This window comes from Haliotis rubra, unplaced genomic scaffold (assembly GCF_003918875.1).
Source record: "Haliotis rubra isolate DU_JTF1 unplaced genomic scaffold, ASM391887v1 Scf597, whole genome shotgun sequence".
Taxonomy (NCBI): Eukaryota; Metazoa; Mollusca; class Gastropoda; order Lepetellida; family Haliotidae; genus Haliotis; species Haliotis rubra.
The window spans coordinates 346,101-371,774 of NW_025767298.1; the positions used below are offsets into that span (position 1 = coordinate 346,101).

Consider the following 25,674-nt stretch of genomic DNA (forward strand, 5'->3'; position numbering starts at 1 on the left):
CTTTACCGGCTATATTCCATTAATTGTTTACACAGATACTACCGATTGACTGACCACGATAGTAAACGATAAGGTGAAGAATAAAAGAAAATAGATGCATGTTACATATTCGGGGTTGTTTAAAGCATTGTTTACGATAGAACATAACCAATCGGTGGGCTTGAGACGAGTAACATGTCTGCATTCGAGTGAAGCACAAGCAGCTGATCAATGAGTTACAATTGGGGAAGTTGTCCGTCATGTCACCTCAGGTCCTCATAACAATCTCGGACCTGGGACGATCTCACCCACATGCGTGACACCAGTTATCTCTCATGAGTTTCTCACCCACCGGCGTGTAAGAAATTCACAATGTCCCACAATAAGGAGTCATGCAGGTAACGTCCTGGGGCGAGTTGACCCGACTGCCGCTGTAACTGTCCGCGACGTATTTCAATATGAAACGAGTCTGTGTTTGTGTCGTTCTCACGTAAAGAAAGGAGTGTCAATTGCATGGGTACAGAACAACCAGTCTATTATGACGCCTCTCTCCAGTTGTGCGCAATAAAGCTGTGTAAGGTGTGCATTTATTTATGGTGTTGTTGTCAGTGCTGAAGGCGAGTGTACTCGACGCCCATGTATCTCGGGCTTGTCACTTCTCGGAAAGGGCAATCAGAATTCCCGGACGTCTCAGCAATACTGCGAAATATTACGAACTGACAATTTCTCGCTCATATGCGAAATGATTAACTTAGAATATGCGTTTGCATATTTTTTAAAACAATAATTGACCACAATCACTAATGAATGGCCCTCTTTTTGTGATACGAACAAACACTCTTTGTGTGGATATGAAAACTCTGTGCCCAATTACTATGTCCCATTTACTTGTTTATTCATTACATTGTATGTCCAGCTTATGAAAGCTTAAGATCTAAATACCTACCGTTTGTCTGTACATCTTATAATATAGAAAAATTATTTTCATCAACTTAATGGCATCTAATGATACAAATGCTATTATTAAGCTACAACTTTATGCTCATCATCTGAGACGTCAAATTTTGTAAACTGAAAGTTCCAACACGCTGCTTGTATCATCTGTATATGAACTGGAGGCCACACATTCTGAATAAACAAGATGAATTGATTTGAAAATTATATTAACCGATTGCTACTTTTGTTTGATAAACTGTCTCCTAAATCATATATTTCTTTTCTTATAGTTGCATCGCCACTGTCCACACTGTCCACTGCCTATATTCATTCAACCCGCAATACTCATTCATTACCGTTATAAACCTAACAGTAACAGGTTGCTAATGCACCTTCATATCCACAACCCCTGCCGGGCAGCGCGACAGTGAGTCTCTTGAATATTCATAGACAAACGCCGAGTTGTTTATCTACATGTTTCCTTCAGGTGTTTCAGTATCCGGGTTGTAAGATGTCAATATCAGTACACTGACAAATCCTATATGAAATATCATTGGTGGATTCTCAGCCAATCAGCTTTCACATTCAGATGTTAAGATGTACATAAGCCGATGACACGCGTGGTTTATAAAGTTACTTGATCTTAGACAGAAACATGGACCGCTTTTCAGTCTGTCTGTTGTTTGGCCTGACTCTTATCGTGTGTTCTGCAGTGGCACTCGTACAAGGTAGGTCAACACTAGTGAGTGAGTGAGTGAGGGAAGGAGGGAGTTAAAAGATGGGTAGGTGGGTGATTGGCTGGGTTGGTGGGTTGGTGGGACGAGTTAGTGTGCGTGTGAGTTCGAAGTTTAGTTACTTTAACGCTACTACAAATGAGTGTCAAATTTATAGAGAAAAAAACCCTCCATAATGATACGTGTCCTGGAACTTGGTAAGGTACAGGCCAGTCTAAAGGGATTCCAACCCATGATCATAAATTAGTTTTGGGATAAAATATCGAGGCGTTTGAGAAACACTATCCATGCCCCTCCACTTTCCTCGAAAATCACATGAGAATATCTTCCGTAATACTTTTACATAAATTTATAGCTTTTATATTACGGTAAAAAGAACAAACTATTTTTTTCGAATAGCATATATAAATACATGTTACTTCATTTTAATGACTTGATTATCTATCCACCTAACTACACATGCACCCACCCACTACTACCTACTTAGATATCTACAAAATATATATAATTTGTCAACGGTTACGCCAACACTTCTCGTTGCATTGGCGGCGGGGTAACCTATTGGTTAAAGCGTTCGCTCGTCCCGCTTTAGACCCGGGTTCGATTCCCCACATGGGTACAATATGTGAAGCCCAATTCTGGTGTCCCCCGCCGTGATATTGCTGGAATATTGCTTAACGCGGCGTAAAACTAAACTCTCTCAGTCACTCACTCACTCACTTCACTACAGTGTAGAATATAGATATGTAAATTAACTTTCCCTATCTCACTGTAACCTTCTTTCACAGATTTGCCAACTCCTTGCCCGGAAATTCAATGTCCGCAAGAAAAGAAATGTATCTTCGGTTACAAAAAGATTAACGGGTGTCCTACATGTGAATGTAACAGACGTAAGTAAATACTTATTGCTCTTTTTCATCATCTTCACCCTCCTCCTTCTCATCATCATCGTCATCATCAGCGTCATCAGTGGTGACATGAACAAATCTGCACTCCATGTTATGGTTAAGAAGTTGTTGTAAAAGTAATTGAAATTGTGTATGTTGTGTATTTCATTCACTCAGTCACACAAAGGAAACGCTAGTCCTTCGCAATGTGATTGGACGGTGGGGTAGACTAGTGGTTAAAGCGTCCAATCCTCACGCAGAAGACCCTGGTTCGATTTCCCACATGGGTACAATGTGTGAAGCCCATTTCTGGCGTCCCACGCCGTAATATTGCTGGAATATTGCTAAAAGCGGCTTAAAATCATACTCTCTCTAATTATGCACGGGATGACATGTATTCAGCCTAGACGAGGCTGGGGAGGGGTGTGTTTATCTACATTCATGTTCTCTTATCAAGTGCCTGCTAGCAGGTGCCCGTGTTTGGCTTGCAGAAGCGATGTTGGTTCTAAATAACATTTCTAAATGTCATCAAATACTCAGTAACCAAAAGGAAAATGTGGAAACACCGACTATTTGTTATTTGTGTCTTAAATACGTACACAATGGTTTGTAAGTAAATCAAAACACGGTTCAAAATGTTTTGGGGAAAATAATCCCAAAACACAAGTGTGTACTTTCTTTTGTACGTCAGATTATGACGCGTTATCATTTCCTGTTCCAGCCTACAACTGCCCCTACTACCGTCCTTGTCAGCAGTGGTTGAAATGTCCCGCAGGAGTCGTGAGGATCAACGGATGCCCAACCTGCATGTGCAAACCAACACCGAAACGTAAGCACAGTTACTTAATTAAGAAATGAAACGCAGCATCAAGAAAACCATTCAGGGCGACCCCCAAATGGCTCACACATTGGGACAGTTGCCGTTCTGATTTGATTTGATTGGAAGTTATCAATGGGAATCAGTGATGACACTCACACAAGTCTTTGTTCCACTCAGGAAAGGTTACAGCTTTATGATAGGTTGGTTGCTTTGTTGTTTAACACCCTTGATGCCGAGTTTTTTTTCAGGCGCACATTTTCATACAGTTTGAAAAGTGAACGTTGTGCGAGAATTGCGCTCGCGTGGTCCTGGATCTACGTACGGCTATAAAATTACACAGAAATGTAGAATATTAAATTTCCTATCCGTTGGTATAAATATAAGTGCAACTACCTCGGCGGTTTGAGAAATAGACATTGCTAAATGTTGTCCAAAGGTTGTTATGCGTTAAAAAACAGTAAATTTATCCGCTTTTTATCGCGCACCGATAAAAGCGCTGTGCTACGAATTTTTTAATGTGGCATCTTTACGGAAAGTGTGAGCGAATAAAATACAGCCTGATATCTGAACGACATAAGTGTATATGAATTGGGATTATGTGCTTGTACATAACGTTATACGCTCAACATTAAAAATGACTCGCAATAAATGTCAAAAATGGATTTTCTTCTATGACGTCAAACGACGACAGAGAGGTTTTACACGTATAATGATAAGGGGGCATAACTCCCTTATGCCCAACACTAGGTCAATGTTACTCAGTTCACTTGGAGAGAATTTGTTGTGGATACGGACGCTATATTTTCGTTATTTTATGTTCATGGTGAACCAAACTATTCCAATTCAAATTTCCCAATGTGAGCGGATGCAGTTTGGTAGTTTCACAATTTACAAGAAAAATGACAACGTATTACATGTGAAAGCACGTTATAGCGATTTGGATGGCCCTATCCGATATATAAGTTAGTTCTTAGATTCCCTTATTCTCCTGTTTGTGTAGATGTAATTTGACTAATTTTGCATCGTTATTACCAGAATACTAGCCATATCTTCAAATGTAATGAAATTGCTGAAAATAATACAACATTTTAGTTGACGTCATTGCTTGTTTTATGCATTTTGCGACGTCAGAAAAAGACGAAATTGGTATGTTGATTAGTATATATCTCACCTAATTTCCATTAATTGTATAAAAGGTCTCAGCTTTTACGTCAGAATTTAACACTCTTTAGACAAAATATAAAATGACTGATTTTTCCATTTAAATAGTGTCCTGAATATATCAACAATTAGACGGTTTGATAGCGTATCTTATTGTGAACAACACGCGCACCTGTTTGGCATCAACTTATCGTAAATAAAAATAATATTTCACAACACCCGAATATTTTGTTTGGGATAAGAATTTTCTTTCTTTATGATTATGTAGCTATTTCTCTTCATACGTATGCAATGAAAGATGCAAAAAGATAGCTTTTTATATATGGAACTACATATTAGAATATGGATGTAAGATTTGTTCGATTTAACACATGAGATGGTATATATATTTTTCAACAAGTTTCCTATAAATGTAGTTAGAGTTTGATATCCTGTCATCACAATATTATTTAATCGAATATGAATTGATTATATTATCGAAAACAATGATAGAGAATCATAAAACGTTTCCAACAATATGCACCTAGCCGATCAATATGCGTCATTCTTTTGTCTATAAAACGACACAAAATTATGCAATGAACAAGGCAATTCCTTTAAATATGTGTGCATATATACATTTCATACCATATATAAATCATTTTCATTAATATTATCAGTTTTACATATAAGGTTGAATTAAATCACCGTTCATTAACCTGTTCATATGAAATTGCAATATTAGTCCAAATGCATTGAATATTGTACATCATAGGAACTAAAGTAGTTGCAGTTATGGCTACGTTTGATCTTCTAACACTTGTGTAAAGGTTTAGAATATGGTGTATTGCACTAAATATGTCAATTTCTTATGTAAATATGATTCAAACAATCAAAAACTTTCAAAGAATAAAACACCGTAAACCCTATATGCACGTATGATATGATATTGGACAAGGCTAAATGTAGATACTGAAGTCAGTTTCATGAAAAAGTATCTGAACTATACGCAAAATATACACCATAATACTGACAGTGTAATCGGAAGGATTGGGCGATTGTGTTTACTCTTGTTCAACGACCTTCACCTCAAAGAAATTGCCTAATATGTACAACAATGTTGACGTATGACATCACTACCGCTGACCGATTTCTTACAAAATGGCGGCTTTGCTGACAAGGGTACACAGGATTTTGCGAGGACCCTTCCATTGATTCAGGGATCGTTTGTACATAAATATGACATGTAAGTAATCAGAATGATTCTGACTATCTGTGTATTGTTATGTTTTTATCGTTTTCACTAAGAGAAAGTAAGAGAAGAAGTCAGAAATGCAGATAATTACCGTTGTCGTTCTGCGTGAATTATCAAATCATTGCATTGTATCTATTTATAATTTCCTATTGCTTGCTACGATACTCTTTCCATGCATATTCCAAAGGTATTGAGCCATTGCAAGCAATTAATAGACGGATGAATGTTGACAAATTTCAGAACATGCTACGCAGTGTAAAATTGGAATTTGTCTTTGTTTACATTTCAGACAAGCGCAGTCTTTCAGGCACAGCGTTCGTTTTCACACCCAATATGTTTCGTCTCATTTTATCTAGACAGTTGGTATTGGTAACACAGACCAGTTGCAATTTGGTTCTAAAATGTATGGGGAATTCAGTGATGCATTTTTCGAAGCTGAATATGAAATATACGTGATGTAATAGGCGTCTCAATACCGGCTTTCGCGAAACGTGATTTTGTAAACACTATCCAATATGGCGGAAAGCGCTCTACGGCGTTCGTGTAAGTGCATTTTCGAAAACATCCCAACCGATTCTAGATTCATCGGTAACGTTTCAGAATTATAATTAGCGATTTCATGTAAAACTGATATCAGTGATCATGAATATGTTATTTTTGAAATTCAATGCACCCAGTAATTATCCGATTTTCACATTTCAAAACATACAGCAAATAACGCTGTGAATAGCGATTTCGTACTGTGTCAAAAATGGCGACATTTTCGATGAAGCCTATTTTGAAAGGTCATTTTCAGCACTTGAGCTTTGTCTAAAATAATAGTGGATGGTATCAAGAAACAGGAAATTTCCCGCAGAATTCGAAACTGTGAAGTGTATTTGTGTGCGTGGGATATTTTGATTTTTATTGGACTTGAAATTGAGGGTTGAAGGGGAAGGACTTATATGTCCCTGTGGCATCCAGGGGGTTAACGCCGCACTCAGCAATATTGCAGATCTGTACATAATCGAGTCTGGACCGGGTAATCCAGTGATAAACAGCTTGAGCATCGATCTACGCAACTGGGATACGATGACATGTGGGAACCAAGTCAGCAAACCTGAGCACCCGATCCCGTTAGTCGCCTCTTACGACAAGCATGGGTTACTGAAGATCAATTCTAACCCTGATCTTAACGAGAGTAGCCTTCGGTACAGAACCATTTATTGGTAATTCCGCTTGCGAGCGTCTACGATGATTTTCCATAATGTGTCCAAATATTGCTGCTCGCTTTTTATGCTGTATGAAGCTCAAAGTCGAACTAGCGATGTTATACTAACTTATCACTGCGAGATTGTGCGTAGTTCGCTTATGTATATCAGTCCCCATTGTCTCTTTTGTTTCAAAAATAATTCAGCATTATCAATATATTGTTGGTATGACGTCACATAAAATGGACTGTGATGTCAACGGATGACGTCATATTTAATGTTTTGTGACATCGCGTGGGAATATTGCTGGAATAATGCTAAAAGCGGCTTTAAAACGAAATTCACTCACTCACTCGACATCACGCGTAGCCGTACAACCAATGAGCACAAAGGACAGCAAATACAAACCTTTTTTTTGCGCTTAAGATATTTTCTCAGTGAAAGTTAACGATACTAAAATGTCAGATATATACAATATATTGAATGGACAGTGTATGATGTCACGAATTGTCGGGGATCACAGTGTATGGTGTCACGAATTGTCGGGGAACACAGTGTATGATGTCACGAATTGTCGGGGAACACAGTGTATGATGTCACGAATTGTCGGGGAACACAGTGTATGATGTCACGAATTGTCGGGGAACACAGTGTATGGTGTCACGAATTGTCGGGGAACAGTGTATGCTGTCACGAATTGTCGGGGAACACAGTGTATGGTGTCACGAATTGTCGGGGAACACAGTGTATGGTGTCACGAATTGTCGGGGAACACAGTGTATGATGTCACGAATTGTCGGGGAACACAGTGTATGGTGTCACGAATTGTCGGGGAACACAGTGTATGGTGTCACGAATTGTCGGGGAACACAGTGTATGGTGTCACGAATTGTCGGGGAACACAGTGTATGGTGTCACGAATTGTCGGGGAACAACGTGTATGATGTCACGAATTGTCGGGGAACACAGTGTATGATGTCACGAATTGTCGGGGAACACAGTGTATGGTGTCACGAATTGTCGGGGAACACAGTGTATGATGTCACGAATTGTCGGGGAACACAGTGTATGGTGTCACGAATTGTCGGGGAACACAGTGTATGATGTCACGAATTGTCGGGGAACACAGTGTATGGTGTCACGAATTGTCGGGGAACACAGTGTATGCATGTTTACGTCTTTGTTTGTTGTTTAACGCCGCAATGTTCCGGTCTGTAAATAATCAGACGTCATACGTCTACGCATTTTGGATACGATGACATGTGTCAACCAAGTCAACGAGCCTGACCACCCGATCCCTCTTACGACAAGGGTGGGTTGGTGAAGATGAATTCTAACCCGGATCTTCATGCGTATCACTCACTGTTCCCAAGGGGGGACACGTACTCCGTGCCCTTGATAACAGACATTTTCTCATCCTTGCAGCTACCCCCAGACCCCACTTGTGCCTCACGTGTTGCGGTCCGCCCCCATGCTGTAACTACTGCGGACTAGAGAAATGTGAGTACATTACATATTTATTAATTACGTGCAATATGCTAAGCATGCTTATAACGAACTCAAGGACATGCTGGTTCATCCCGGGCGCTTGCCGAATATGTCAGGTGTTATAAAGGCACCAGATTTCCTATAATTGCTGTCCAAATCCTGACATGTCAATATCACTCAGTACTTTTACGTTATAATGCCATTTGTAATGTATGATGAAACCATATGATATCAATCAGTTACTTTAACGAATTGTCGGGGAACACATGTGCCATAATTTGCTCTTTGTATCTTGAACGAATCGGGGGATTTCCCTTGACAGATTTATTAAGTATGGTGTCATACGAATCTGTCCGGGAACACAGTGTAGATGCCACCTGTAATGGAATGTTTAGCTGTCTTCTAGGTTTGTCCTTGTTTAACGCCGCAACTGTTCCTTGGGTCTGTATAAATAATGGAACAGCCCAGTTGACCAAATTGCTGTGTGAAATCTCCAGTGCCAGGAACCCAAACTCTGAATTAAATACCATAAGTATATCGTCTACGCATTTTGGATCAGAATCTTGATGACATGCCTTGTCAACCGAAGTCAACGAGCCTGTAAAACCTAGCTGTAACCGATCCCTGAAACTTCCACACGACGACAGCAAGGCTTACTGTCCGGGAACCATTTTACAGCTCTTCCGTGAAAAGGCATTCAAAGTTAATTCAACAGAATTATAAGCCTGTTCCGAGATCTTACATGCGTATGACCTGGGTGCAACATATATCACTCGCATCAGAAAAACAGCAATCATGGGGGACTACGTACCCAAAAGTTCGTACCCATTCTGATAACAGACATTTTCTCATCCTTGCAGACGACAAATATCGCCCCAGATCTTCCTGTCAAACCCACTTCGCTGTAAATCTAGGTGAAACCTTCAAAACACTCATCCTCGTGTTGCGGAACACCGCCCCATGCTGTAACTACTGCGGACTAGAGAAATGTGAGTACATTACATATTTATTAATTACGTGCAATATGCTCAGAATGTATAGCATACTTATAACGAACTCAAGGTACATGCTGGTTCATCCAGGCGCTTGCTGAATATACGGGCAGACGTCAGGTGTTATAACTACGGTTATAACGATTAGGTGAAATACCCCAGAAAGGTCCCTTTGGGTTCGTTATAACCGTACTGAGTTTAGAAATTTGAACATGTAACCGGAGACAAAATCAGTGCGGTTTTACGAATTATACGAACGAGTGTCCTTCCTATGGTATCTGACCGAGCGAAAGCGAGGTCAGATAACTATCAGGAAGGTCACGAGTTTCATATAATTCGTATGTAATGAGACCGAGTGTGGTATGGACTTTATTTATTATTACAAACGTCTTACATGCATTAAATTGACAAAATAGCGTATTTTTGTTAATATTTTGGTTTCAAACCGAAACCGGTTTCATAAAGAGGTTGCGGAAGAGTTTTGTACTGTATTATAATATTTGCATGACGTCACATGTAATGACGTCACTGCCTTGGTAACCGACGTCACGATGCATGTCAGTTGTCATCGCCTCGTACAGCCTCCTACAGTAAACTACCGCCGTAGCACCCCGTTGGTTTGGTTTGCAGGCTGCTTCATATCGGCTAACATCACTGGTGGAAACATTGCGTTTACGTTTTTCGACGGGCTTTATCAAAATGTGAACCTCAGTTCGACTCCAACTGATACAACAAACAGCGACACGGCAACGTTCGCGATGTTTGCAGGGATTCCCACAATGTGTTTTTAAGTTGTAGATGTGTCTATGAATGGATTCACGTGTTTGAATCGGAATGAATGAAAAATAAGTTAATGCAGTCAGAATGTGACCTAATTGACGTTGAGGTCATCGGTTATCCAATCAAATCGTTAGAATCTCAGGTCAAGCCGTTACGACACAGGTCAACGCGATATTGACACTCGTGTGACGTACCGACTTTCATTAGTATAGCCAAACCTGTAACTACCCATACGGTTATAACGTGGACGGTCCCTTTGAGTTCGTTATAACCATATTATATTGTACCTTCATGAGAACCTACCATGTTTTATGGATCCAAGAAACTGACATTGACCCAGAGCAGGTTCACTGTGTCACGGTGACATCACACAGAAGCCATGACAGGCTGGTGTTACTGGTACATACCAGCGACGTGTTGAGGCAAAATATGTTCTTAATACAAAGATAATACACGTGTGTTATTATAATTCAAAATGTGGATAAAGGCACCAGATTTCCTATAATTGCTGTCCAAACCTGACATGTCAATATCACTCAGTACTTTACGTTATAATGCCATTTGTAATGTATGATGAAACCATATGATATCAATCAGTTATTTAACGAATTGTCGGGGAACACAGTGTATGGTATCACGAATTGTCGGGGAACACAGTGTATGGTGTCACGAATTGTCCGGGAACACAGTGTATGCATGTTTACGTCTTTGTTTGTTGTTTAACGCCGCAATGTTCCGGTCTGTAAATAATCAGACCAAACAATCCAGTGATCAATACCATAAGTATACGTCTACGCATTTTGGATACGATGACATGTGTCAACCAAGTCAACGAGCCTGACCACCCGATCCCTCTTACGACAAGGGTGGGTTGGTGAAGACGAATTATAACCCGGATCTTCATGCGTATCACATCACTGTTCCCAAGGGGGGACACGTACTCCGTGCCCTTGATAACAGACATTTTCTCATCCTTGCAGCTACCCCCAGACCCCACTTGTGCCTCACGTGTTGCGGTCCGCCCCCATGCTGTAACTACTGCGGACTAGAGAAATGTGAGTACATTACATATTTATTAATTACGTGCAATATGCTAAGCATGCTTATAACGAACTCAAGGACATGCTGGTTCATCCCGGGCGCTTGCTGAATATGTCAGGTGTTATAACTACGGTTATAACGAGGTGAAATATAAGGTCCCTTTGGGTTCGTTATAACCGTATATAGAAATTCTACACGAGGTCTCATTACATACGAATTATACGAAACGAGTGTCCTTCCTATGGTATCTGACCGAGCGAAAGCGAGGTCAGATAACACAGGAAGGTCACGAGTTTCATATAATTCGTATGTAATGAGACCGAGTGTGGTATTTTATTTATTACCCACGTCTTACATGCATTAAATTGACAAAATAGCGTATTTTTGTTAATATTTTGGTTTCAAACCGAAACCGGTTTCATAAAGAGGTTGCGGAAGAGTTTTGTACTGTATTACAATATTTGCATGACGTCACTGTAATGACGTCACTGCCTTGGTAACCGACGTCACGATGCATGTCAGTTGTCATCGCCTCGTACAGCCTCCTACAGTAAACTACTCCGTAGCACCCCGTTTCTTGGTTTGCAGTTGCTTCATTCGGCTAACATCACTGGTGGAAACATTGCGTTTACGTTTTTCGACGGGTATAATGTCTCAGTTCGACTAACAATTAAACAGCGACACGGCAACGTTCGCGATGTTTACATTCCCACAATGCATTTAAGTTGTAGAATGAATGGATTCACGTGTTTGTAATGAATGAAAAAATAGTTACGTCAGAATGTGACCTAATTGAGAGGTCATCGGTTATCCAATCAAATCGTTAGAATCTCAGGTCAAGTCGTTACGACACAGGTCAACGCGATACGACACTCGTGTGACGTACGAGATTAGTATACAACTACCCATACGTTGACCACGTGGGTAATAATATATTGTACCTTCATGAGAACCTGCCATGTTTTATGGATCCAAGAAACTGACATTGACCGAGAGCAGGTTCACTGTGTCCCGGTGACATCACACAGAAGCCATGACAGGCTGGTGTTACTGGGCCCTTATTCTCGAAACGTTCGTAGTCCTAAGAATTCTTAACTTTGATCGTAGCGAGTGTGTAAAAGAATGGGGTTAAGAAGTTCGTAGGGCTACGAACGTTTCGAGAATAGCTAGCCTGGTGCATACCAGCGACGTGTTGAGGCAAAATATGTTCTTAATACAAAGATAATACACGTGTGTTATTATAATCAAAAATGTGGATAAAGGCACCAGATTTCCTATAATTGCTGTCCAAACCTGACATGTCAATATCACTCAGTACTTTACGTTATAATGCCATTTGTAAGGTATGATGAAACCATATGATATCAATCAGTTATTTAACGGCACAAGGTCACACATTTTCGGCAATATTTTGGCCTATATTTTATATATTGAGAGCATATGCACTTAATTTACCTTCCTATTGATGCAATAAAAGACTTATTATCCCTAACGACTTGCCTGAAATCGATCATTGAAACTAGACGAACAGCTTACAAACAGAGAACACTTGCCATATATGGAATGTAAACGATAGCTCCGTACATCGGAAACTGTCGCACGCGGTGTTGTCGGTGTTTACCGAACTGGTTTCAATAAAAAACTGTACGTGGGATATTCACAAAGAGCGCTCCAAGGGACATAACTCAATGGGGTTCGCTTGAAATAATGTTAGGCCAGTAGAGGGCGCGAGAGTCGATTTAATGCAACGTTGCATTAATTCATTCGAACTTTTTAATTTATAGTGTAATCTGTATACGCAATTTTTGGGAATAAATTATATAGTAGATACCCTGAGGGCTGATTGTTAGTATTATTGGGAAAAATGCATTATTTATTTTTAGAGAAGTGTTGCGTGACAAAATATTTCTGAAATTGTTAAATGTTACCAAATGTTCCACTGAGGTATTATTCTGTGTCATGTGTTTTCAAAATCCTTCAAGTATATGACGTTGAGAGTTTAATGGGCTTCTACTGGACATAAAAGAGACACAGTTTGTCTGTTGGTTTGGTCTATATCATTAACATGTGTTTGTGAGACATCAACACCTGATAGTGATGCAACTGGCCTTCGCTAAATGGCGAGTGTATCCTCCTGTATCTGTAGTCCATGTGACCCGCCCAAGGTATACATGGTGAGCGTATCCTCCTGTATCTGTAGTCCATGTCACCCGCCCAAGGTATACATGGTGAGCGTATCCTCCTGTATCTGTAGTCCATGTCACCCGCCCAAGGTATACATGGTGAGCGTACCCTTGGTGAGCGTATCCTCCTGTATCTGTAGTCCCTGTCACCTGTATACACATGGTGAGCGTATCCTCCTGTATCTGTAGTCCATGTCACCCGCCCAAGGTATACATGGTGAGCGTACCCTCCTGTCATCTACATGGTGAGCGTATCCTCCTGTATCTGTAGTCCATGTCACCCGCCCAAGGTATACATGGTGAGCGTACCCTCCTGTATCTGTAGTCCATGTCACCCGCCCAAGGTATACATGGTGAGCATGGTAGTCCAGCAAGGTATGGTCCTCCTGTATCTGTGTCCATGTCCCGCCCAAGGTATACATGGTGAGCGTATCCTCCTGCATCTGTAGTCCCAGTCACCCGCCCAGGGTATACATGGTGAGCGTACCCTCCTGTATCTGTAGTCCATGTCACCCGCCCAAGGTATACATGGTGAGCGTATCCTCCTGTATCTGTAGTCCATGTCACCCGCCCAGGGCATACATACTGTTGTTGGCGGTAAGGGTAGGGCCAACAATAAATAGCAGATTTCAATGTCATGATGTGTCAAAGTTTAGTTGTCGTCTTCAGAACCCAGTTGGTTTGATTTGTCATCTTGAAGACTTATCGCAAGTGAGGGTGCAACTCTGCCCACCTAACTGAAGGTGTTGCATGAAATATTTAGATGGTGTTTCTTTCTGTTTGCAGTGCTTGCCAAGTAGGTCACCCAGGTCCCTTAACAACACTGGTTCCATGACGACCATCTGTGACTGCCTGAACACTCATATTGTTATTCAGTTGTTATCATTGCTTAGTTCCGTTCCATATTTGAATAAATACATGAAATAACCTGTTTAGTTAGAATGGAAAACGACTGCTGGCTTTCTTTTATGTTTTTTCGGTTGCCAAGTTTCTTTTGGACGTTAGTGTACAACACGACACACAGAAGGTCATACACGTGTTTAACGTAACGATCGGTTCTTACCTCGCAAACCATACACAGGTCATACACGTGTTTAACGTAACGATCGGTTCTTACCTCGCAAACCATACACAGGCCATACACGTGTTTAACGTAACGATCGGTTCTTACCTCGCAAACCATACACAGGTCATACACGTGTTTAACGTAACGATCGGTTCTTACCTCGCAAACCATACACAGGTCATACACGTGTTTAACGTAACGATCGGTTCTTACCTCGCAAACCATACACAGGTCATACACGTGGTTAACGTAACGATCGGTTCTTACCTCGCAAACCATACACAGGTCATACACGTGTTTAACGTAACGATCGGTTCTTACCTCGCAAACCATACACAGGTCATACACGTGGTTAACGTAACGATCGGTTCTTACCTGCAAACCATACACAGGTCATACACGTGTTTAACGTAACGATCGGTTCTTACCTGCAAACCATACACAGGTCATACACGTGTTTAACGTAACGATCGGTTCTTACCTGCAAACCATACACAGGTCATACACGTGTTTAACGTAACGATCGGTTCTTACCTGCAAACCATACACAGGTCATACACGTGTTTAACGTAACGATCGGTTCTTACCTGCAAACCATATTTGGATTCCTGGTGAGAATAGGTCAACAACTGGTTTGACTCCAGTATAGTCTTTACACACGTCGCCGTCATATTCAGTCTCGATCAACTCATATTTCTTCATTCGTAAATTGACCAATGAGAGCCTTTTCTGTTTCCGGTCATTCAGAGATTTACGGAAACTGTCGATGTTCACGGAAGGGAGGCCAAACGTTTGTTCGAAGTAGAAGGTAGTGCTAATGCGAGAGTCAGTGGTCAAATATAAACTGCACTTAGACAAACTGAATGCTATGAGCAGAAAGGTAAAAAGAATGACCTACAAGCTCACCACAATTGTTTTGTGAAAAACGTAAGGTTTGATTGAACCGCACGTCAAAATAGTCGTTCTGCCCGGTTTTCGATCAAAATTTTAAGCATCGGAAGTGTCACCCCTTTTTGATTCTATATAATAGTGAAGCGGTACAATTTCCTAAAATCTTTATTTCGTCACCGATTTCGTTCTAATTTGAAAGATGTGTTCATCATTACATACATAAACAATATATGATGGCAAAAGTCTACATTTGTATTCATAAATTTATTGTCCAGACGGTGATTCGAATACCTGATCAGGTATTCATCTTCTATATTCATCTTCCCAATTTTTACATGCATATTTTATATGAAGCATAACCTTTTACGAATAATATTGACTCAAAGGTTGTGGCGTAATGCACGTAGGCGACTCTAAACTGTGGACATTAATATCTCTTAGGCGTCTTCTAAATACAGACAAAACATGTTCTTATCCCCAACATCTTGGTGTACCCACCCTTAAGCAAAACCGCTTTTAAATAACACTTGTCTCACTAACGTCGTTAGAGATTGAGATGAGATTGTGCGTCGTGGCCAGCGACGTGACCTTCCGACGCCGATAATGAAAGCATGTTCTGTCTGTTCAGAGTTGATGGGAAGCATCGTGCTTACCACCCAAGAGCAGAAATAATGTTTGCTTGTTCCGTTCAGGAGACTGTGACGCATGGTGGAAGGGCAGTAATGTTTGGCAGTGTATGAAATAAGGCCTGTCCGACCGCCCGAGACGGGCTGGATTTCTTACGGATAACATCTCTAAACTGTCTCAAGAAGCATAATATATACGAGCCCAACACAGTATTTAAAACTGTTGTTTTCAGTGAAAAAAGTCTCCGTGGAAGGCAAGGTATTTTGAGTTAAAAAATGGTAGAATGTGCATCAGTGGATGTGAAAATGTATCTAATAGCGAATTGTGAGTAGCAAGATACTTGGTGTTCTTATGGAAATTTCAAATGTTAAATAAAATAAAAAATGTAGTGTGCATTATTACACCTGGATGACAAGTGGTATGTAGAACTTATGGCCGTTTCCAGGTTTGCGAGGGAGTTGGCCTATGTTGTGTTTCACACCTCATCATACCTCAGTGACTTCAATAATGATGCTGAAGTCCTCAACCCATTCGCCAATAGACTTCGCATTGTGTCTGATGAATACATACAAAAATTGCTGTCCAATGAAATTACACCAATGAGCGAAACACATTATGAGCTTTGCTGATGAAAGATAAGGTTTTGTAACTTTCTGAACCAAACTTTCAAGATATTGATCAAAACGGGATGTTAATTATCACGCTGGGAAATAGAAGATGGGTGACATGTAACAGGAGATTACATGACAACGTTGAGGGTTTCTTGTTCTTCACATCTGTCGTCTAGTGATACATCCAACGATATATCTTGCGGAATGAATGCGTTCACCAGTTTCTGGAATGAACAATTCAATGTAATTTGTTTCCTTTTTTCACTTAAGCACAAATTTAAATGTTGTACACGTATTTACGTTTTATGGTAGGCAAAGGTCATACTCCAACTATCTAACTACACACAGTTACCAACACGCAGGGGCTCATTAACATACAAACATACAGACATGTACCCATACTCATTCTCTCACTCTTGGGGCGGTGGGTAGCTTAGTGGTTAACGCGTGCGCTCGTCACGCCCAAGACCCGGGTTCGATAATTATAAGCTACATGGGTACAATTTGTGAAGCGCTGGTGTCCACCGCCGTGATATTGCAGGAATATTACTCACTCACTCACAATCATACAAACCAAACTCACTCACTCACTCACAATCATACCAACACGTACTCACTCACTTACTCCCAAACATACAAATACGTAGACAAACTCACTCACTCACTCCCAAACATACAAACACGAAGACACACTCCCTCACACTCACTAACTCAATCAGTAGCAAAATAAGCATACCTCTTTGAATGTGTCCCCGCTGGACTTCCATACACAGTAAACCATCCAACAAGGCGTCGGCACAATCATGAAGACAGATATAAGCCAGCCAATCACTGTTGCCCACTCAGGATAGAAGTAAGTGCCGTATTTTGGAGGCCGGTATTCGTAGAAGGCGTACACAAATATAATCTGGAAATAGTGAATAGAATACATACGTGCAACTGTAGCCTATCAACATGTATTGACATGCATCGTACTTTATAGTAAAAACATTCGCATTTTGATGAACAAGGTTACCTAAAGCAAACGCCCCGCAAACTAATGGTTAATTAATATTCATTCTCCTGAGTTCATAGGAGTTTGATATATATTTGCCACTACACAGATGTGCGGGAGGTACAATAGTGTTTTGCAAACAGATTCCCTGTGAGCTTTGGGCAGTACTCCATCATCCTCGCATGGCGAGGAAAATCAAAAATAAGCTTCACACATTTCATCCATGTGGGGGATCGAACCCAGTTATTCTGCGTGACGATCCAACGCATTAACCACCGGCTGCAGATTTGGACCAGAGATCTATGACATAGAAAACACTATAGGGCTGCTCCGTACAGAACTCTGTGACAAAAGGTTCGAATTTGTACATTCGTCCTAAAAGTGATTCTTCCTTTGTCAAAATTATACCCGAGCTCGTGGGGTTCAAAGTGACTCCAGTATAAGTATGCTCAAAGGTAAAAGTTATTGTCACACAAAATTTACTTTTATGATTATTACAAGGAAAGACAAATGTTTCAAGGTATGGTAATGATCAACCGTCCATAAGAACAGCGCACAAGACGTGGATCACAAGCACATCAACACGTTTAAAAGCGAGTGTCAACCCTGTGCATTGATGCAGGCCTCAGTGAGGTCACAAAACTTCGCTAATAATCCTGGGGAGTTCCTGCAGTGATGTTAAAGAATTCGGATAGCGCTGTAAACGCCGTTTACTGAAGACCAATTCTAACCCGGATCTTCACGGGTATAATCTGCATTGAATGGAAATGTTAATAGCCTGGCCCCATTAAGAGGACATTGCTGCCCATTATCCCGAACATGTCATGCTTCCTTTAGATATCGTGCAGTTCGGACAACTGTTTGGCTCCTTTTCAGCAACCATTTTAAGAATCCCCTTTACTGGTTCAAATCCCGGAATGCATTCACTATGTTACCACTGAAAAATAGTCCATGTCACAATAACGTTTTCCTCTGAGTATATACAACACCTGATCACTACAGGCTTTCCTACCACAGCACTGCCATACTGCCCACTCACTCACTCACTCTCACTAAAAGTAGCGATAATGGCCTTACCATGAGAAGTCCAGGTGTGATGTACTTCATGAGGAAGGTCAGCCATCTTGGAATGGTCTGTCCGTACATCTCCACCGTACACTTGTCCAGTCTCCATACACCTGCAACGTACATGTCTCGTTATACACGTATGCATTCACAGAACATCAATCGTTTTCTGGTTGTTCTATTTTTCGTCACCAAATTGCCCCTATTGATTTTCTGGGTAAATAAGGCCCCAAAGAAAGCAGCAGGAATCAGTGATTAGATTTGTGACATGAATAATCTGATACGATTTTGTGACAGTGTTGATTGTGCCACATCCACTCATGTTTATAATCCATCATTGCTTTGCATGATCCAGGTTCGATTTATTTTTCAATATATGTATGTATGTCCTTTGTAATCAAAGCCGTTGGCCCAAATACAATGGTACATAATTTACGTCATGGTTAAAGCCAATAAAGACACCTATCTTTTTTGTTTCTTACTTAACGGCGCACTTTAAAATATACCAGCTATATGGTGGCAGTCTGTAAATGATCGAGTCTGTGCCAGACAGTTCAGTGACTGACATCATGAGCATCGATATTCGCAACTGGGACACGATGACATCGGCGAACGAGGCCACCGGATCACATTAGTCACCTCTTACCACAAGGATGGGTTGCTGAAGATCAATTCCTACCCGGATCAATCAATTAAATGTTGAAATGAGTGATTTGCTAGTTTGCAAGACGTAGTTGGCGTAACTACTCAACAAAATAACAATAGAGTTTGTTACAGATGGTTCAGTGATTGACACCATGAGCGTACATAAATGCGAACAGGACAGGTGACATTCATTCCACCATGCCTGAGCATGTCCATCCGATCCTGTGAGTCGTTCCGAGTGAGTGAGTGAGTATGGTTTTACGCCGCCGCTTTTAGCCATATTCCACCAATATGATGGCGGGGGACACCAGAAATGGGCTTCACACATTGTACCCATGTGGGGAATCGAACCCGGGTCTTCAGCGTGACGAGCGGACGCTTTAACCACTAGGCTACCCCCGGCTACCCCACCACCCCGTACCCTACGAGTGGAGTGATTGGGATTTACATTCTCGCTAGGAATAAGCATGCACTGAAGCATATACTTACCAAACACCCAGGCCAGCACCAGACACTCCACCACCCCGAACAGCATCACAGGGGGCACCGACGCATACCAGTCTACGAGGGTCAGGACGTAGATACCAGCCTGGAGGTAGAACATGTGACGGGATGTTTAACCAAAATAAATATTTGAGATAACAGTAGGGAGTGAACATAGTTTATTTGTTTCTTTGGTGTAATGAGGCACATCCATGGTTTTGACGGCCTTCTGTAAACAGTCGCGACTGGACCTGGCAATGTACGGACATCATAAGTAGCTGCACAATTTGTATGCGATGACCAAGTCATCGAGTCTGATCACCCGATCCTGATGACCGCCTCTTACGACAAGCGTGTGATATTGCTGGAATATTGCTAAAAGCTGCATAAAACCATATTCACTCTCTTACACACTTATTCCTACCTGTGTAGTGTAAGGAAGAGCCAGGAGGAAGCAAGGAAGAAACACGATCAGGAGAAGAAGCCACCGACGCTTGGCCAGTGACGGGAACTGGTCAGCTAGTGTCTCCTGGGTGATCTCTAAACTCGGTACCTGCAACGAAAGGTAGGTTTTGTTTCATAAAAAGGAAATGTTGTGCAATGAAAATAGAACGCAGGATAACTTGTGAAGTACAGAATACATGGAACATGTTAAGATTGTGCAATGCATCCTTCATAGTTAGGCTCAGAGCTTTCCTATCATCCTTCGTATTATTAATAATAGATTCTTAACCGCTCAATCCTGTGCGGTGACAAGGCATGAGTAATGCAAGTAATTGTTTTTGGGACGACCTGTAGACTTACGGGAACTCGGCAACGCTCTTACTGAAGAGTACAATAATCTCCAATCCAGACTCTTATTGGGAGCATACGATGATTTCAGGCTGTGATTGCTTCATGTGGATTACAAATGCTCATAGATATGTTTTCGTGGTTTGTTTAATATCTTTTAGATGTGGTCAGATGCTCTTCGTTTGACGGATTGTGTCATTGTCTGTTGGTGATATGTTTTGTGTTGGTATTGTGAAATATACAAAGGACATATTTATTGTGTTTGACTATTTCAATGGATGCATATGATTTAACCTATAACATTTATAGGTTGTGACCAGTAGCAAAGTAGGCCTCTATCGTCTTGTGTATAATTTGCTATAAACAGCTTTACCGTTGTATCAAGGCCCAACGTCATCATCATCAGGAAAACCAGCACGGACCATAACTGGGACAAGGGGAGATAAGTCACTGCTTCCGGTAACACTGAGAATGCCAGATTAAGACCTGAAGTCGAAAGTGAGTTGGTTGATTACCTTACCTATTTGTGTATCAGACCAGATCTATACGTGATACATCAACAGGCATTTATCTTCACATGATATCGCCTGGGTATATTCGACACTGCTCGTTACTGTTCACAAACGGACAAACAAGAACATGAATAAATCTCACCCACGGGTACTCTGGACACAGAATGTGTTTCTGTTTCGTGTTCATATATTTGATATACTGACTCTCAGTGAGATAAAGCGGTACCTCAGTGTCAAAGAAACCAAACTTGGATATAGTGAATTGCGTCTTTGACAGACACTTCATGACGAACTGCGGAATATAGCGAAACGCTTGATCACGAACTTCGGCTACAACGAACTAAAATTTATGTTCACCATGAACTCGTTACAACCGACGTTCCCTGGAGGTATTGGTAAACATCATGACTTGCATATGTAGTGCACTGAGATGCACGTTACTGTTACAATTACCACGTAACTCTACCTGAAGACTGAAAGTCATCCATGTTGGACCCGGTCACGTGCGCCATGTGCCCCAACACCGTGAACATGGACAGTCCACAGAAGATGGTGATCAAGGGGTCCACAATACACAGAACCATCGCAACTCTAGGAAATATATATAATAGAAATCAGTGATGACCTCAAGCAACACCGTGAACATGGACAGTCCACAGAAGATGGTGATCAGGGGGTCCACGATACACAGAACCATCGCCTCTTTAGTGATGACAAGCAACACCATTATATATATTATTAGACAGTGACACCATTATATATATTATTAGACAGTGAGCTTTATGAAAGAGTAACCAAACAATAGAAAAAAGGTTTTCTCCACTATTATGCTTTTTAGGTTTGATATGGTGCTTGTTACTTTACTTCATGAGTTTAAGGGCGCTTCTTTCGATATTTGTTTAATGTTCAGTGACAACCTCTGATCATCTTATGATTCAAGTGAGCATTGCCATTATAGATATAATTCAAAAGTGAGCGTTATGAAAGAGAACCAAACAATGTGAAAACAAGATTACTCTCATTGTGTTTTCTCTGACTGATGTTGTACCTGTTTCAAGGAAGTACTTTATGAGTTTAAGAACGCTTCTTCCGATATATTTGTGAATTTATTGATCTGTTGTAGCAATTCATAAGACATCAAAGCCATTTGTGTGAGCTTTTTCTGAGAATAACAAAACGTTGCGAAATACAAATTTCAGCAATGGGCTACACATGTTAAGGACATCAAGGCTATCAAGCGAATTTGCATTTTTCTACATCTAACGCTGTTCACGAAATTGAGCTTCATAGAAGTGGCCAATAAACACCAAGTGATCATAATATAAAACATGAGGGTAAACTAAATTATCCTTGAAGTTAAATAACCTGTTCCATCTACCTGTAGCAGTTACTGTTTCGCTGATTGTGACTGGAAATGGTGTTGGCGATGCCAGTGCTGGTGCCCATGGAGTGAAGGGCGTAGCCACACGCTTCGATCCATATCTACAGCACATGAAAGTAACAGTTTTAACGGACATGCTAGCGGAGAGCCTGGCTACCCTATTCTGTCAGTCGCCTCTTACGACAAGCAGGTGTTGCTGAAGACAAATTCTCCTCTAACGATAAGGGAATATAACGGGAACTCATCAATAACACGCCTGTTCATGAATACAAACGATTTCAAATCTTAGGTTAAACTATGGGCATTCCAGGTAAGAATACAGGTACCCCCAAAACAAGTCTTGCCATCTTGGATCCTATCGTACCTGTATCCGAATCGTGTTGATAGATGCTCATGTGAAAATCTCTGAAATTCATCTTGTGTGTTGCGTGTGCTTACGCTTCCGTCAACAGTTTTCAAATAATATCATTGTAGCAAATACCCAATTTGAGTCTGATCCGACAAACCAGTGATTGACATTATGAGCGTTTAGACCAACAACTGTACCCTCCACGTAACATCTTTACTAAAACTCATGTTTGTTTGTTTGTTTTGTTTGTTTTTGTTCATTGTGATCCTGTCTTTCTGTCTTGCGGACAATTTCACAATCATAACACCACTAGAGTGATCGTGTGAGTGAGAGAGTGGGTGAGTTACACTTTAACGTTGCCCAGGCAATGTTTCAGCCATGCAACGACAACAATCTTAAGAAGCCGTTTGGGAGAAATAACATTTTACCCTCATATGATAATGAAAGATTTATGATGTAACAACTGATTTGTCAACCTGTACTGACACTCACGTTGGGGCTTTTCAACTTCTCAAAGTCTGGTCTTATCAGATAAAACAGTCCATCTGTCGCCCCTGGCAACAAGGAGCCCCGTATGAGGAAGACCGCACACACCAGCACCGGGCACATGAAGGTGACGTACACGATCTGGAAATGGTGTCATATTGTTTGTTAGGTTTTCCTTTCCTTTCGTTTTTCGGAGATTCTCCCACGGGATACTGGAAACTCTTATTTTTCCGTTAATCTTATTTGTTTGTTTGTGACCACATTCGACAGTAATCCAACTGTCTGACGGCAATCTGTAATTATGCAAATCTGGACGAGACAATCCAGTGAATTACATCACTTACATAAAAATAATATAATTGTTGATAAAAGCTGTTTCATATTTTTCCTTCTGTTCATTAACGGGATATTTACTCCCAATACCAATCTTTGCAGGGACGTCATACCATGAAAACGACTAACAAATTGTAAATAACCATATAAGACAGGTCATAGTCTGTGGGATCCCTTTAAAACCTGACTTGTGTGGAACCGAATGTTGAAACCGGCTCCTGGACACCATATCAAAAGATTGAAAAAACGTCTCGAAATGGCTAAAATAAGATGAAAACTTAACGTTGTGAATAAAGAAGTGTATCTATTGACTGGTATTGAAAATGCTTAATCACGGCCATGGTTTGCAATATTCCTTTGTGTCACAGGACGTCGACAGCCATTCTCATAAAGCTGGCACGGTACGACATATGTGAAATATTGTTCAAACCAGTGCCCACTTGCACAGAGCAAACTTAGCTACAATTAATCTTTACAAACACTATACAATGGCCCTAATCCACTTGCACAAAGATGGCATCGATTTAATATAGCGATCGAACTCTTCAACGATGGAGGTACGAATTTCTTGAACTCGACTTCCTGTCTACAGTTGTCTGCCAGCGCGCATAGGATGCTGCGCAACTAAAACGTGGAACTGACCACGGCACATAAGTATACGCACCTTGCAGAATTTACATGCAAAAAACGCCCAACAAATATTTGCAGGATGATTGCATATATTGTTCTACGTTCAAACTGTTTTGATTTAGGAACTGAGAATGTGATATTCCAACCAGAAATACCTACCCATGTTTTATGAAAAAATGAAATACGAATAATCTGGTTATATTCTCTGACGTAATACTAAATTTGTCATTACCTTGCCCGTGACTCGGATGCCTTTAAACAGCATGACGTACATGGTGACGTAGGTGAAGGTCAGACATCCAAACAATGGCCACCGAATGGATCCAGTATCATCCAGGCCATTCGAGATGTCCAGTGCATTATATCTGAAACAGTTGCTTTGTGAACAAATTCTTGGTCAGATCAAAGATGGTATTCTCCCCAAAATTTATTTCGGCCTCCACTACCTTTCTGTGCGCAACAATACCTAAGGCTGTGTGTTTGAAAATTTAATGTTTTGCAATACTAAGGCTAAAATGTATGACAGTCATTGAACCTGACAGGTTCTATTTCCCACAAACAGAAAAGGAGCTGTCTATTCGCCGCCATTTTGTATTAATGGACACACCAGACAACAACTTCCACCATTTGGTCAATCAATTTCAAACATTTGTGAACGATTCTCTGGCTTGATCGTAGTTTAACAGAGACACATAAAATCGAAACCTGTTACAGTATAAGGTGTTTCCCTCAATATACTGAAACACAGAAACAATATTGCTATGCATACTGGTTAAAAAAGCGTATTGCAATATACCGGCATACTCTCGTCGAAATACCGAAGTCCACCCTGAATATTACCTACCTTCATTGTCTCTAATGTTTGATGAAATACATATCGATATCATATCGGTTTAATATCTTAAATACTTTCAGGTAAAACTGGATACTCCTTACGACATGAACTTGATGCATTATTATTGACAAAAACATCTTAAAATGCGATCGCAAAATCAGTAATACATATTTTTTCAGAGAATATGAAGGTCATAATTCTAATACTTGCCTCCAGAATTCTTCTGAAGCACTAGCAACATTCACAGTGGACACATTCAGGTGATCCCAATGTGTAGCGTTGATGAAGCCCTGCAGTGGAACAGTGCCCGTGCCATTCACTGTGGTGTTCATCCAAGCATGTTCATAAAGTGTCGACTCCACACAGCTGGGCGTGTTCCAGGAGTTGCCACACGTGGACCATGGCAGGGGGTTGAAGAAGGAGTTGAAGAAGTAGAAGAGGTACCAGGAGAAGTACATGGACGTGTACATGGCGTATACCCATGAAACCAACGCCGTACCTAGTCCAAGACCTGGTCACAGTAGACAAACGTATCACATATATAATTCA

The 25,674-nt window shown here is 40.8% G+C and overlaps 3 protein-coding genes across 4 annotated transcripts; 1 reads left to right on the top strand and 2 right to left on the bottom strand.

Moving 5' to 3' along the window:
* Positions 1–1,557: 1,557 nt before the first annotated feature.
* Positions 1,558–14,378, top strand: LOC124255177 (keratin-associated protein 4-11-like). 2 transcript variants are annotated; one of them, XM_046689018.1, is made up of 6 exons: positions 1,558–1,643; positions 2,438–2,539; positions 3,258–3,365; positions 8,367–8,441; positions 11,182–11,256; positions 14,212–14,378. In XM_046689018.1, exons 1-6 carry the CDS (start codon positions 1,571–1,573, stop codon positions 14,223–14,225), a joined length of 447 nt encoding a protein of 148 aa, XP_046544974.1. In that variant the 5' UTR covers positions 1,558–1,570; the 3' UTR covers positions 14,226–14,378. The 2 variants fall into 2 exon arrangements, with proteins under 2 accessions (XP_046544974.1, XP_046544975.1); XM_046689019.1 differs by lacking the exon at positions 2,438–2,539.
* A 2,370-nt stretch (positions 14,379–16,748) lies between these two features.
* LOC124255181 (sodium- and chloride-dependent glycine transporter 1-like) lies at positions 16,749–19,928 on the bottom strand. Its single transcript, XM_046689023.1, has 4 exons — positions 19,814–19,928; positions 18,692–18,792; positions 17,357–17,527; positions 16,749–16,844 (listed from the first exon to the last, which is right to left on the bottom strand). The coding sequence occupies exons 1-4, from the start codon at positions 19,926–19,928 to the stop codon at positions 16,749–16,751; spliced, it is 483 nt and encodes a 160-aa protein (XP_046544979.1).
* Positions 19,929–22,485: 2,557 nt separating this feature from the next.
* Positions 22,486–25,457, bottom strand: LOC124255183 (sodium- and chloride-dependent betaine transporter-like). The gene is made up of 4 exons (XM_046689024.1): positions 25,336–25,457; positions 24,523–24,655; positions 23,334–23,468; positions 22,486–22,593 (listed from the first exon to the last, which is right to left on the bottom strand). Exons 1-4 carry the CDS (start codon positions 25,455–25,457, stop codon positions 22,486–22,488), a joined length of 498 nt encoding a protein of 165 aa, XP_046544980.1.
* Positions 25,458–25,674: the final 217 nt, after the last annotated feature.